This window comes from Dromiciops gliroides, chromosome 1, assembly GCF_019393635.1.
Source record: "Dromiciops gliroides isolate mDroGli1 chromosome 1, mDroGli1.pri, whole genome shotgun sequence".
In the NCBI taxonomy this organism is placed as follows: domain Eukaryota; kingdom Metazoa; phylum Chordata; class Mammalia; order Microbiotheria; family Microbiotheriidae; genus Dromiciops; species Dromiciops gliroides.
Genome location: NC_057861.1, coordinates 473036470 through 473052493, shown reverse-complemented (window position 1 = coordinate 473052493; position 16024 = coordinate 473036470). Strand labels below are relative to the sequence as shown.

Genomic DNA, 16024 nt, shown 5'->3' with positions numbered 1-16024 from the left:
CCCACATGTACAAAAATATTTATAGCTGCTCTTTATGTGGTGGCAAGGAATTGGAAGTTGAAGGGATGCCCATCAATTGGGGAATGGCTGGACAAGTTGTGGTATATGAATACAATGGAATACTATTGTGCTGTAAGAAATGATGAGCAGGAGGAGTTCATAGAAACCTGGAGGGTCTTGCATGGGCTGATGATGAGTGAGATGAGCAGAACCAGAAGAACATTGTACACAGTATCATCAACATTGAGTGTTGATCTACTGTGATGGACTATATTCTTCTCACCAATGCAATGGTACAGAAGAGTTCCAGGGAACTCATGATAGAAGAGGATCTCTAAATCCAAGAAAAAAAAAAAAAGAACTGTGGAGTATAGATGCTGAATGAACCATACTATTTCTTTTGTTTTTGGTGCTGTTGTTTTTTCTATTTTGAAGTTTTTCATCATTGCTCTGATTTTTCTCTTAGAACATGACTAATGCAGAAATAGGATTAATGTTATTATGTATACATACATATATATGTGTGTATATATATATATATATATATATATATATATATATATAAATAAACCTATATCAGATTACCTGCTGTCTAGGGGAGGGGGGAGGGAGGGAGAAAAATCTGAAATTGGAAAGCTTGTATAAACAAAAGTTGAGAACTATCTTTACATGTAATGGAAAAAATAATTAATTAATTAATTAAAATTAAAAAAAAAAAAGAAAATGCTACGTATGGCTAACAAATAAGTAAACTCTATCTGTTCCCACTTAGTAATTGCCAGAGAGCTACCATATAAACTTTTCTAAGATTCCATTCAGATGTTTAACTTCTTTCTTGGTTTTATTTTAGATTTGTTTAGGTCTAAAAGGGGCACATTGAAGTCTCAAATTATAATTTTGCTATCAATTTCTCCCTGAAATTTATTTTCAAATACTTAGATATTTTTCTATTCAGTACATAAATATATGATATTTTGTGATTTTATTATCCATGCTTTGGATAGGAGTAAGGCATCATAAGATGCTCTCTCCCCTACTGCATCCTCTCTGGTTGTATACAAATTATGAGAAACAAATTATTTTCCTTTTTCAGTTCTTCCTGAGGATTTTTATTCCCACCCCCACCTCTTTTCAATCCCCTTTAAAAATCATCCCATCATCTGGACTCTATATTTGTTTTTCTTAACTCCAACTCTTAACTTACTTTTGAAGACAATAAGTTCTGAAAGGCCACTTGTCTCTTCTCCCCTGATTAAGATGTAATTCATTAACATTTAATCTTGAACAATTGCTCAAATGGATGTACTTTTTGTGTTTCTCTTGATTCCTGTTTTTGCATTTCAAAATTTCCGCTCATCTGTCTTTTCATCAGGCATGCTTAAAATTGTTTTAATGTATTAAAGGTTCATTTTGGCCCCTTTAAGATCATACTCAAATTTCAGGATAGGGAGTTTATGCCTCTTCATAAAAATAGTTGCTACATATTCTTGTGATACTCTGACTGTGGTACCTTAAGTCCTTTCTTGGTGCTTGCAGTATTTTGTTTTTACCCTGGAACCTCTGGATCTGGCTGTGACATTCTTGGGTATTTTCAGTTTGGGATTTCTTATAGGAGGTGACTGTCGGATTCTTTCTATTTAAACCTTGTGTTCCATTTCTCAAGATCAGTTGGACAGTCAGTTAACAAACATTTATTCAATGCTTACTATGTGCTTAGCACAGTACCTGGTACATAGTTTTTAATAAGTGTTTATTGATTGATTAAGTGTGGGGAAATACAAAGAAAGGCAAAAACATGAATCCTGAATATAAGAAGCTCAAATTCTAAAAGAAGAGACAGCACAGAAATAACTATGCACGTATAAAACATACAACGTAAATGGAAGGTAGTCTTGGAGGCCTCTTGAGTGGGATGGGATTTGAGAAACATGAGATTTGAGCTGAGTCTTGAAGAAAGCCAGGTAGTCTAAGATTTTAAGGGAAGGAAAGAGAGCTTGCCATGAATAAAGGAATAGCTAATATAAGGCACAGAATCAGGAGATGAAATGTCATGTATGAGGAACAGCAAGTAAGCAAGTGAAGCTGATTATTAGAGTTTATGGAGTGAAGTAAATGAAGAATATTGAAAAGATAGGAAAGGGACAGGTTGTGAGGGATTTTAATGCCATATAGAACATTTTATATTTAATGCCAAAGGTAATAAGGAGCCAGGGCAGTTTATTGAGAATGGAAGTAACCATCACATTTGTTTAGTTTTCTTTTCTGATATTTGAAATATGGTATACAGGTTTTTTGTTTGGCCATAGTTTTCAGAGTCTGATCATTCTTTTTTTTTTTTTTTTTAGTGAGGCAATTGGGTTTAAGTGACTTGCCCAGGGTCACACAGCTAGTAAGTGTTAAGTGTCTGAGGCCGGATTTGAACTCAGGTACTCCTGACTCCAGGGCCAGTGCTCTATCCACTGCACCACCTAGCTGCCCCAGAGTCTGATCATTCTTAATTTATCTCTCCTTGAATAGTCTTCAGGGCAGTTGTTTTGGACAATAGATACCTTATATTGTTATCTTCTTTTTGTTTTCCATTTTTTCAATCTGTTGACTTTGTTTTAATTTTTCTTTTCTCTTAGAACCACTGAATTCTATTTGCATCATTCCATTTTTCAAGGAGTCTAATAGTTGGATAAGTTTTTCTATCTGCTCTTCTAACTTATTTATTCTCCTTCCAAATTATTCCTTCAAAGCTCTTACTTCATTAGAAAAAATTCTTGCTTAACATCTTCCAAGTACTCTTGTAGTCCTTGTAGCCAGGGCATTTTTTCCTTCTCATGCTCTTTAAGGGGTTGTTGTAGCATTGTTGTTCAGTTGTGCCTGACTCTTCATGACTCCATTTGGGGTTTTCTTGGCAAAGATACTGGAGTGATTTGCCATTTTCTTTTCCATTTCCTTTACAAATGAGGAAATGAAGACAAACAGGGTTAAGCGCTTTGCCCAAGATCACGCAGCTAGTAAGTGTCTAAGGCCAGATTTGAACTCACAAAGATGACTCTAAGATTCTAGGCACAGCACTCTATCCATTGTGTCATCTAGCTGCTACAGTATTCCTCACTTCTTATGGGTTATCTGTGAGTCTCTTTACTGGCAGTACTGTGTTTAGTATTTTATTCTGTTTACTCTTCTCACTGGCCTCCTTTCCTGGTCTGTAGCTCTGTGCCAGGGCCAGGTTCTATCCTCTGCTGCACTCTTGAATGAGATGATTAGGTCCTGTTTGCTCTTGTCTGATTTCTAGGTCTCATTTTGGCAGCTGTACTTATTCCTGTATTTACTTACCTTACTCCCTGCCAAATACTCCTCCAATTTCTACCCCTGCTGGCATTTCTACACTCAGATATCTGGCTGGCTTTAGGTCTCCCTGGAATGATCCCTGGTTCAAGCATGCTGTGGAAAATGCCATCCTCCCAGTCGCTCAGATTCACAACCTGGGTGTCATCTTTGACTCTACACTGTTTCACCTTCTCACTCCTCTATCCAAGCTGTTGCCAAGGCCTATAGATTTCACCTTTGCAACATCTCTTAAATACAGCTCCTCTCATTTAACACCGTCACTACTCTGGTGCAGGTTCTTATCACCTCACTCCTAGACTACTGTAATAGCCTGTGGTGGGTTTGCCTGCCTCAAATCTCCCCACACTTCAGTCCATCCTTGATTTAGCTGCCAAGTAAGTTCCTAAAGTGCAGGTCTGACCATATTACCCCCTACTCAATAAACTCCAAGGGTTCCCTATGGCCTCCAGGATTAAACTGAAAAAATGCTGTCTGGACTTAAACACCTTCTTAGAATAATCTGTCTCCTCTTTTCCAGGTTGTTTCTTTTTTTTTTTTTTTAATACCTTTCTCCCTGCCATGCATGCTTCAATCCAGTGACAATGTCCTCCTTGATATTCCACAAGCAAGACACTCCATCTCTTGGCTCTGGTAATTTTCTCTGGCTGTCCCATGGCTGGACTGCATGACCTCATCTCTACCCCTTGTTTCCCTGGTTTTCTTCATGTTGTTGCTGTTGTTTAGTCAGTCATGTCCAACTCTCTGTGAACCCATTTGAGGTTTTCTTTGCAAAGATATTGAAGTGGTTTGCCATCTCTTTCTCCAGCTCATTTTTTTGTTTTGTTTTGTTTAGTGAGGCAATTGGGGTTAAGTGACTTGCCCAGGGTCACACAGCTAGTAAGTGTTAAGTGTCTGAGGCCGGATTTGAACTCAGGTACTCCTGACTCCAGGGCTGGTGCTCTATCCACTGCACCATCTAGCTGCACCTCTCCAGCTCATTTTAAAGATGAGGAAATTGAGGCAAACAGGGTTAAGTGACTTGCTGGGTCAGACAGTAAGTATCTGAGGCTGGATATGAAGCCACTTCCTTTTGACTTCAGGATAAGCACTCAATCTACTGTGTACTCAATGTAGCTGCCCTGGCTTCCTTCAAGTCCCAACTAAAATCCCATTTTCTACAGAAAGCCTTTTTTCAACCTCTCCATTATAATGTCTTTATCTGTTAATTATTCCCTATGTCCTTTCCTATATCTTTATTATATACTTGTTTGTACATATTTGCTTGTTGATTCCCCCACTATATGGTGAGTTCCTTGAGGGTGGGGACTGTCTTTTAAAAAAATTTTTTTTTTAATCCAAGAATCTTTTATTATGGTTTTTAGTCACTTATGCCATGAATTTGTAGGCAATTGGTTCCAACAGCTCAGGTTCCTTTTGCCATTGGTTCTCACAAAGTGTGCTTCTCTGGGTGGAGCAGGCTGGTGTTTCAGCCGAACCATGGTGCCTTTTTCTTTGGCTTCCTTCTTCTTGTCATTTTCTTCTACCCTCTTCAGGAAGATATCTCTGCTCTTAGAATGCTTAATATGCTCAATACACACATTAATTTTCTTGGCTAGAAAGAATCTTGACCTTAGCCTGTTTGTTTACAACAATGCCTACAGCATGTTGAGTAACATTATAGACCCATCCAGTCTTACCATGGTAACATTTGTGGGGCATTCCTTGCTGAACTGTGCCCATACCCTTGATATCTACAATATCACCTTTCTTGTATATTCACATAGCCAAAGGGACAATACCATGTTTTCTAAAGGGCCTAGAAAACATGCATTGTGTCCCTCTCCTTTTTCCTTTTGTGTTTGTCATTTTGGCAACTCGCTGGAATACAGCAGAGGTGGTGGAAAGGAAGAAGGTGTGCCTTAGCACCAGGGGACTGTCTTTTGCCTCGTTTTATATCCCCAGTGCTTAGCACAGTGCTGGACACAGTAGGCACTTAATAAATACTGACTGGGGGCAGCTAGGTGGAGCAGTGGATAAAGCACTGGCCCTGGAGTCAGGAGGACCTGAGTTCAAATCCAGCCTCAGACACTTAACACTTACTAGCTGTGTGACCCTAGGCAAGTCACTTAACCCCAATTGCTTCACCAAAAAAAAAAAAAATGCCGACTGACTGATTGCTTCTTACTCTCCTAGAGAGTCTCTGGTCAAAAACAATGGCATTGATTTTGTGAGCAGAACTCCTCTCCCAGTGCCCACAGCCTTCTGGTTATCTTGTTTTGCATAGTCTTGTCCTAGATGACAGAGGGTTGATGGATCTTTTTCTTTGGATGTATTGATTATTTTTTATTCTAGTGCCCTTTAGAGGTCTTTGCTATAGTGGGAGAACTGGGCAATTCTACAGTCTTTCATGCTGCCATCTTATTTGAAAATGAATATTAAGTTTTTTTCTTAAGGAGAATCCATTTCATATTAATTATTCTATCAATCTACATTCTTCTCATGAAGTTGTGGTTTGAATAAAGTAGCTTTCCAACCATTCATTCTTACCTATATAACAGAAACCAAAGACAACAGTCTTTAAAATGGATTACATAGATTGGTATCCTGCGCTTCAGCATTCTGCCTGACATGTGCAGGTATGTCTGAAAGGCTTTCACTTGAAAGGAAAAACTTATCTTAGGCCTGATCCTCCTACAGACATTCTAGGAGCAAGGATAGGTATGCCCAGTTTTGCATCCAGTTTGCACAGAATGGGGTATATAACTGGCTCTCTCCAACAGAATCCATCCAAGAAAAAAGGAGTGAGAGGACTAAAAATCGTAGACTTTGAGCTAGAAGGAACTATAGAGGCCAACCCTCTCATTTCAAAGATGGTAAACTGAAGCGCAGAAAGGTTTAGTGACTTGCCCAGAGTCACAAAACCATTAACTGTCTGATCTGAACTCCTATCTTCCTGACTCCAAATATGAATTTATATAACACTATACCATGTTTCTCTGCCTTTCATATTCAAGCCTTCTTCAATAACTTTTAAAAGAAAAAAAAAGAAATATTAAATTGTATCATGAGAGCTATCATCTTAAAAATAAACACAACACAGATACAGACATACACACCCCTCCTAAACAAAACTATAAAACAAACCCTAAAGTAGATTGATTAGTGAATAGTCACAATGATAGTCTCTGGAAAAGGTTACTTTGTACCACTTCTATGCAGCTTCAAGAATGTGCTTTTTAAAATGGGGGTTAAAATATTACTCCTTAGTTGTAAATATCGAAGTCTAAGAACTGCCCCCCCCCCACAAGACTGCAATGAATCTGACAGATGCAGACTCATAAATTGAGTCAACTTTGTCAAATTCAGTCATTCCATGTAGAGTCTGTCATGATTGGAAGTGCTATGCTTTTTAAATATTCTAACAGTCCTTGCTTTGTGCTGTCTTTTCAGCAATAAATAAAGGTTATCTGTTAGCCCAAACATTGATTATTTCCCTTGAATTACAGTGTGATGGACCTGGAGCATGAGCACCGCCACAAAAATGTCTGTAGTGTTAAGTGATAATCTGGGCTTAAGCTTTTAATTCAGGCATCCTTAACTAGGGTCTGTGAACTTTTTTTTTTTTTAAGTTTTTTTTAGGAGCAGCTAGGTAGCACAGTGGCTAAAACACCTGCCATGTAATAAGGAGGATCTGAGTTCAAATATGACCTCGGACACTTAACCCTGGGCAAGTCACTTAACTGTGACTGCCTCCAAAATAAAAAGTATTTTGAACTGTATTGAAATGTAATTGGTTTCCTTTGTTGTCATGCATTTCGTCCATTTAAAATATTATTCTTTGAAGGGGTCTATAAGTCTTCAATGTACTGCTAAATGAGGGTCCAATGTGCCACAAAAATTTATTTTTGTTAGACATTATTGTGATGAAAAGTACAAAACATTAACTATAAGCTATACATATCAAGTAAGGTGTGCATCTGGTGTTTCACCAAACAATAATCTACTGAGATAGGGCTTTTCATGTAAAATCAAGTGACAGGAAAAGCAGCATGGAGTAGTGAAGAGACAATTGACCTTGGAGTTAGGAAGTTGCAGAGAAAGTGCAGATCTACATTGGTATGGGATGCTCCTCACTAGGAACTCCATTATCTATAAAATCAAAGGTCTTTCTAAAAAACAAAACAAAACAAAAAAAGAAGCCGAGTGATGGTTCTCTGGAACAAAGCATATTTAAGTCACTCGAAGACTCTATAATTTTTATCTGTTCATATGATATACGTGGAGAATGCAGACTAATTTGGGCTATCAGGAGGGAGTTATCTATTTGTTAAGTCATCTGCAGCGTTGAAAAAAAAGTTCAGCAAAAGAGCTGCTATTAGGAAAACCTGGTCCCTAATAAAATAAGATAATTAATATAGTCACCAAGTGCAGTATATTTATGGAACACATCTGTGTGCTTCTAAATTAAACTCTCAAAGTTAAGCTGAAAAACATGATCAAGGCAAAAAAATCTGAATTGAAAAATGTGTTTTATATTTAGTGACTATTTTCTGCATTCATTTTTTTCAATAGGCCCCAAAGATGATATCAGACACTAAGTGGGCACTGGATAATGATACTTCCATGCCCGATATTACTGACTTTATTATCCATCAGAATTTACACATTTTAACTGTTTCCTCAAACTGGTTTAACTATCAGTTAAAAGTTGTTCTCGGTGTAATATGTTTATTAATCTCTGTATTTAGAAATCTGAATATTAATAACTATTTAGTATTCAGAAAAGATCTAAATGTAAGATGGTACTTTTTTCTTCTTTCCTATGTATCAAACCTATAAATAACAGAACACATGGGGTTAATGTTTTAAATCAAGAAAGCCTTTTGTGGGATGATTGTTTTGATCTAATTTTTGAGCCAACTTAATTAATTAGTTTTGTGGTGGGTGCTTTTGCCCACCTTTTGATGGGAATGGGGAAAAAAAGACCAATAGAGAAGAGGCAACATAGAGAGACAAGGCTTGGTAACCTATGGTTGAATAGTTAAGGCTCCATATTTTCTAATTTAAAAGTTTACTTCAGAAGTATTCACTAATTTTATATATCACAACTATAACCCCATACATATACACTTGGTCATGTTACTCTGTTAAGAGAACTGAAGTATAATTTGAGCTCTATTAATGACTTGCTATTACCCTTTTCATTTTTAAAATAGAAAATATGATCCACCCACCAAGTTATTTTAATTATAATTAAACCAACTCAAAGTTTTAAACAGTGCACTCACGTGCAAAGTTGCCACAAGGTTTCTCGTGCCAAACTTTAAGGACACTAACACAAAATTCCACTTTCTCTACTATGTGGGTAAAAGTAGGTAAAATCAATTCATTTTTTTAAAATGCAATTATCCCTTCTTGATTCCTTGCCTGGAAGATACAGACTTCTGTTAAAACCAAAGTGAGCAGACGGTAATGACAGGGTGGACTGCACTCTCCTCACAATGGCTACTTGATTCTCAGGAAGCCGTACTGATTTTCTTTTTAAGTCTTGCACTCGGGCTAATGCTTGTATTAATGGTTGTTAATGCTACCGTGTCCTCTTAGTGATATTTAATTAATCAAGCACAGGACTCTAGTGCTATATATAAACAGCAGATTAAAGTTTCATTCACTTTTTAGTTAAATTTTTAAATACAAGTTGGCGTTTTAATATTTAATAGTAGTTGTAGTACAAAGGATTGGGGGAAGAGGTTAAAAGGAGGTTAAAGGTTATCTGTGAATTAACACTACTATCCTGGTCCCAATTACCATCTTATAATTAGAAGTGGATTATAAAAGTGTGTTCCAAAATGAATGATTGCCCTATAATCACCAGGAGAAGCTAGCTGCTTTTTGTGTGAACATGAATACTATGGCAGAATTTCCATCCCTGTAGTTTAGTTTATATTTCTAGTTGATTAAATATGGTGAAAAGGACTCCTTTAACGTGCCCTCCCCTTCCAAATTATCCTTGGAGCTCCCTTTTCACCTCACTCCCACCCCTACCCACGCTCCTCTTGCCTGGAATCAAAAGGGCTATTTGGAATGATAATTACAGCTATTCCTGATATGATCCAGACCTAGCAGAGGAAGAGTATTTATAATCTGCATATCCTAATTATTCCTAATCTTTAACATTTTATTTAGATTCTTTCCTGGGATGATGCACAAGTACATAAAAATATGTATAATTTTTTTTATATGGCATAAATTGTGAAGTGATATCGTCTCATAATAGCTTAATTTTATGCTCTTTGTGGTGTGGATAAACTGTGATACTTATTTGTACATGTAGAATCCTGGAGGCTGAAGACAAGAGCACTCTGGTTTACTGGCAATCTTAGATGATTACCTACAAAATATTTTTCCCTTTAAACTGATATTTCCAGTTAGTTTGGTATAGTAGATATGAAATCCTGTATTATTTTCCATATAGGGCTTTCTTGTACATGATTTCTAAACAGCTTGAATGATAAAAACTTCATTTTCAAAAAAGAAAGAAATAAAGAAAGTGTCATGGTTTTTTCTGGAAAAAAAAGAAATATATATATGTCAGTTTTTCCTAAATATTTTTATATTAAACCAAGTACATAAACCTTGGCCCTGGCAATTTAAGATGCAGAGTCCAGGCTTTATAAAGCTAACTGGTTTCTATTACTTGCTTTCTCTATTAGACTCTTACTGGTTTTATTAAATAAAACTTCTCTGCTATTTAAATAAGATGGGGTTTAAAGAAATACATCTTATTAAACCCTCCTTATTAGGAGAACCCATTTTGAAGAAGGCTGGCATTTCAGAAGGTAAATATAATAGCATTCATTAAAAGGCCTCGAACATTTAATTCCTAAACTGTGTGCTTTAGAAATTGGGCAGAAAGGGAGAAAGGTTATGGCAGTGACAGTTTGATGAGAAATGAATTAATTTGATTATTTTCATGGTCCAGATCAATACCACTCAGCCTCCAATAAGGCTGCCTGCCTGCCTGCCTGCCTGCAGGCAGTTGGGTAATCAATGGAATCAAACAGAGGCACTTTCCTCCCCAAGTAGTGGCTCTGATCTTTTCTGGGAGGACTCTTCACGCCCGTGTAATTCTAATTTGTGTCAACTATATATCAAAGAGATTCCTAGCAGCTTTGGTCAGAAAATATTTTGGTGGACCTTTAAAAATCTTACATAATGTGGCAGCTGAAGCCCTTGCAATGACTGGAGAAATCTCCAAAAGTAGATTATAGATGAGTACCTGCTAATCATAAAGACAAAGCTGGGTGGAAAAACGGTAAACTTTCACTTCTTCCAATCTGCAGATATGCAGGGACATAAACCCTAAGGATTTCAAACAAGATACTTTGCCAAGGATTGTCTCCCTCAAACATTCTCTTTAATGGTACTCCAGACGTTGGCATTTTCAAATCAAATGAACAGTGTATAAAATTAGTTCTGCATGAAGTTAAAAAAAAATCCAAAGTGAAAGGGATCTTTTAAAAACTCTAGCTTTTCTCTATCCAGTTGCTTTTCACAAGGGTTTGGCATCTGAAGACGGCTATATTTATGATGTTATTCACTGCTCATAATTCAGCCATTCCGTCTCCAAATTTCTGTATTAACTCACTACTTCAGAGGTTTCTAGTACAGTGTTTTATCACCAAGGTTTCCCAAAGGAGCCAAATTGCCTCTGGTGAGGCTTTTGCTTCTCAACTGCAGCCATGCCACAATGTTCATTCATTTCTCAGAGGTTTTTTTTTACCCAAAACATTTTTTATTAACCCCTCAGAATTTCATTTCCATTTGCCCTAGAGGCTTCTCCCTGATTTTTTTTAATCCTCTCCAGTCTGCTAGTCTCCCCAAGCTGTCTGTGGTAAGTAGGAAAAGATCACGTGATGACAAGAATAAGATCTAGCTGGCATCTGTAGTTTTGCTGCTGAAGATGTAAAAACGATTTCCATTACCTAGGACATTGACTATCTGTAGCTGCAGTAACCAGAGTAAACATACTGCTCTTGTTAGAACCCTGTTGATTGTACAAGTAGTTTTAACTAAATCCACCCAATAAATGCATGTTAAGTTGATAGGTGATTTGGAGGTCAGCTCTAATTCCCAAGGTCAAGTAACTCTTTGAACAGTCTCTTAAGTATATAAACTCTGCCCAATTCATCAAAGGAGTCTCACACAGCTTTTCTGCTCTTGGTTCTTACAATGCACTAAAGTTTAGAAGATTAAATGGCGTCAGCTTCAAAACCCAGAGTAAAGCCTCTAACATGCTTATCTTCCAAGAAATCTGGAAAACTACTAACACAGGTTTCTTAATGCAATTGCTAACTTTACAACTGCCCTGGGACTGCTGCATTTGTTGAGGGAGGAGCTAGACTGATAGTCTTTCTTGGGTTTTACCAAATGTTTTAGTCAAACAAATTCAACATCTGAGGCTTCAAGTACATATTTCTCACTTGTTCTCTTTTACTGAAAGAAAAGGGGGAAATATATTTTATTAAACAATTAAGACCTTTTGTTCTTTAACATTCTGAGGGAAAAAAATTATTAACCTGGCTAAAACACTATACTTAGAACTTGAAGCAAAGGAAATATAAATGAGAGGGAGAATCAATCCACATTAAGTCTATAATCAGTCGCTGTGTTTGTGGATTATTCCAGTCACTGGCTTCACCTTTATCTTTCCTCTTGCCAACCTTAGATATAGACAACTAGGAGCTGATGGGAAGAATGCCGAATTCAGAATGCTGAGGGTTTTCTTGGGTTTTCTTGATATCCTCACTAGCTATGTGACTGTGAGCAGGCTACTTACCAGATATGGCCTCAGGGTCTTAATTTTTACATTTTGTAATGTTCTCTATATCTTCTGTGGTCCTAAATTCTTCCCTTACCATAAATCTGACAGATACATTATTCCATGCTCTCTTAATTTGCTTATTGTATCACCCTTTATGTATAAATCATGTACCCACTTTGACCTTGTTTTGGTATTCGGTATGAGATGTTGGCCTATATCTAGCTTCTGCTATACTATTTTCCAGTTTTCGTCAAATGACTTTTTGTTCCAAGAGCTTGGATCTTTGGGTCTATCATATACTAAAGGGTCTTCATTTTTAAAAGAAGAGTAAGTAAACTCAAAGATCTTTTAGCACTAGATAATAGGATTTAAAGATCATCAGTGCTACCTTCCTTCAGGTGGACAGGAACAGGGGAGAAGCTTAAGTCAGTCTTTTTTTTCTTTCTTTTTTTTAACTTCAGCAGTTTTGGTTGAAGGCTTAAGGAATAAAAACATTATTTTTCTTTAATGCTTTCCCCCCCCACAAATTACTCAGAAAATAGATTGTAATCCTTCCTGACTATGTATTTCCTTTGCTTCTGGTTTCGTCTTATTTTCCTGTTCTATTTTTTCTTTCTTTTCCTTTTTCTTCTTTCATCTTTCTATTCTATATCCATAGCTCCCTTTCTTGCCCCTGTGTTTATCTTTCATAGTGCCCTAGATTGATTAGGTAGCTGGAAAATGGTCAAAGGAAGGTTTTAGCATTGGTGTCCTGAAAATTATCATTTATATCCAGACTATTTGAAGTAATAAATTGGGTAAGTTTTATTTTGTAAAGAATGTAGAGTTTGTGATGTGAAAGGTTCTAAAAATCATACTGCTTTTATTGTGAATTTTAATGTCAAAGAGGACAAAAATGTAGAGATAGTATTTTCTCATTTAACTTATGCTTTTTTTTCTACTTCTCTCTCTCCTTTGAAAATGTCTGAATGGGCCAGTATATTTTTCTTTTATAAATATTCACAAATCTCATCCTGAAAAAGTCTAAATTTCTTGCCATTCTGTCACCCATACCTTGCTATCAATGAGGATCTGATAGAAATAAAAGAGAGAGGTGATTATAGGAAAGTCGATCTGTAATGCATTTATTGTTGAAACTTTTGAATTTGCCTCTGTAGTCCTCTGGACTTGAAGTGTCTAGGGACTATTCCTCCCAACCTTAAGACTCCTCTGGACTTGAGGACTCCCTAGGTAGCCAGTTTCAGTTCTAGTCTGTGTACCTCATGGTACTGGTTTGCTTGCTTTCAGGCCAGGGTCAAACCTAAAGGTATCAAACCCAAATGGTAGTCCTGAGTCACAGAGACAGGGCTTAAAAGTGACCTTATTTCATTAGGGAAGATGCCCTGAAGCCGATTGGAAGTCTATATGACAGGGATTCTTAACTTGAGGTTTATAAAGACACAAAACATTTTTATAACTGTTTCCTTGGATCCTATATATTTTATTTTATGCATTAAAAAACCTCTTTCTGTGAAACATCATTCTAATTATTTCTAATCAAAATATACAAACCTCCCCCCAAACAAACATAAGCTACCCACATTTATTTTTTATGCATGATATAATTATAGAAAATATTTGTAAAATTATCTTTTCACATACAAACATTCTGTCATATTTATTCTGGTTTGGAATAATGAGCATACAAGTCCATTTCAAAAATATCCCATATGTGCAGATTAGAAGAATTTACAACGATTATAATTGTTTCAAAATTTGTATTGTCTGAAATCAAAGGAACCAAGAAACAAAATACCTGTCCTAGAAACAGCCTTCACCTATGATAGCAAGAAATCAGTGGGCTAAACTATTAACTATTCAATACTGTAGGTTTTATTTAAACAAAGACTTTCTAACTTTGTCTGATTCTTAACAAAACATTTTTAAACAAAACCCAAAGTAAATGCAGGTATGTTAATGTGTAAAAGAAAGTGTAAATTCATTTACATTTTGCCCTTTACAATACTCTGCATAGAAATAAAAGTGGATTGGATATCCCATGCTGTCTGGGATTCACCTCAAATCCGAGAGCTATGCTTAGACAGACATGTAACAATTCTTCAATCTACTATAATAGGTTTCATGTTGGCCAGTACATGCAGCTGAGATGCTGCTATGCTATAACATGTTGGGTACATGAGTTTCTATACTTAAAACTTTGAGGCAACGCCTCTTTTTTTTTTTTTGGCAGGGCAATGAGGGTTAAGTGACTTGGCCAGGGTCACACTGCTAGTAAGTGTCAAGTGTCTGAGGCCGGATTTGAACTCAGGTACTCCTGACTCCAGGGCCGGTGCTTTATCCGCTGCACCACCTAGCTGCCCCGATGCAGCACCTCTTGCTTAAGAAATCTAAAAAAGGATAACCTAGACCTTAAAGAATAGATGTATCTATTTTTTAAACATAAACATTTGGTTGTACTTAGGTATTTTTTGCAGTCTCATTCTGGAAGGATGGGGGTAAGGAGCCTTCCTTTGTTGTCAATGTTTCTGGAGTCCTTTTATCTTTTTGTGTGCGGGACAACAATAATGTTAAAGTAAGTTTTTTAGGTAAGCAAGAAATTTAATAAAAAATTAGTTAATAACAGGGACTTGATTGAGACTGTGTCTTACAGCTATTGCTTAGCTACTAAATCAGGCTGCTTCCTAGTCTGGGCTGGGAGATTACTATAAGGATTGTATAACATAATCAAACTGTGGAGAACAAGCACTGTTTTGTTTTGTTTTGTTTTAGTGGTTAAGTATTCTTATTAAGATATACAAAATGACACAACACAAAATGAGACAACAATCATTCAGACTTGGTCTTTTCCAGTTTCTTACCACCCACTGCTACATTTAGAAAACTTAGGTCATTATATAGTGATTTTTACACTTAGCTTCATCTATTTTTCCTAAATTACTCTGGAACTAGCATTTTAAAGTGAAAAGCAATAGACAATCACAAAACTTTTCTCAGAAAGTATCAAAAGTCAAAATATTCTGGGAAAAGGAAAAATCTAATCAAACTCTTAGTCTTCATGGGCTCTTGTTTAAAGTATTACACCAATATTCTCAATTCCTCATTAATCCTTTTGGCTAGTTCCATCTATTTTTGACATTACTTCATGATTCCTCCCCTCTTAGAGCTCACTTGGAGCTTTGTTTTTTAACTATCTAGTTAATTTGCATAAAACACCATATAATGTAGTTACATGTGTTTGTATGTTAACACCCTAGGTTTCATGAGGGTAGGGGCCAAGTTGGCAAGTCTTATTTAAATTTTTATCAGCCCCCTGGTACTATGCACATTTAATAGCTGGTGTTATATACACTTGATACATATTTATTAAATAAATGAACAAATAAATAGATGAATCACATGCTGAGGAGTATGATCTTCATGTTGCTCTGTGTTTGAAACAAAACCAAGCCCAAAGTGGCCATAAACTAGGCTAAATACTCATAAGAAATATTTGGAATGTGTTGGAGTCACAAAATGTGGAATTCTGGAGAAAGTTTGATTGTTAGAAACCTTAAAATCAAATCCTTATTGTCTATTTCATCCTATTTAGACTCTTGAGGATGTGGTGTTATACTTGTTAAATACAAAAAAAAATGCAAAATTAATCCATGGTTATCGAGCACCTTTAGAAATGTTCAATATAATAGCTAATTCAACTTAATACACATTTCTTACCTTATCACATCTCATCAGTCCTAAATATCTGAGAGACTTGCTGCTCTGTGCAATCAGGGTGGCCCCCTGATCTGTGATTTCTTTACACCATCCAACATCTACGGTCTCTATTGTCATGCTGTATCGTCCAATGGCTATCAGTGCTGCAAAGATGAAAATGGAGAGAGA

At 36.4% G+C, this 16024-nt stretch overlaps 1 protein-coding gene across 1 annotated transcript in view; it reads right to left on the bottom strand.

Moving 5' to 3' along the window:
- Positions 1–16024, bottom strand: part of FBXL17 (F-box and leucine rich repeat protein 17) — a 519745-nt gene that overhangs the window by 23608 nt on the left and 480113 nt on the right. The window contains exon 8 of the mRNA XM_043986707.1: positions 15857–15999. Coding sequence (XP_043842642.1) covers positions 15857–15999 — 143 coding nt within the window. The remainder of the gene's footprint in view (positions 1–15856; positions 16000–16024) is intronic.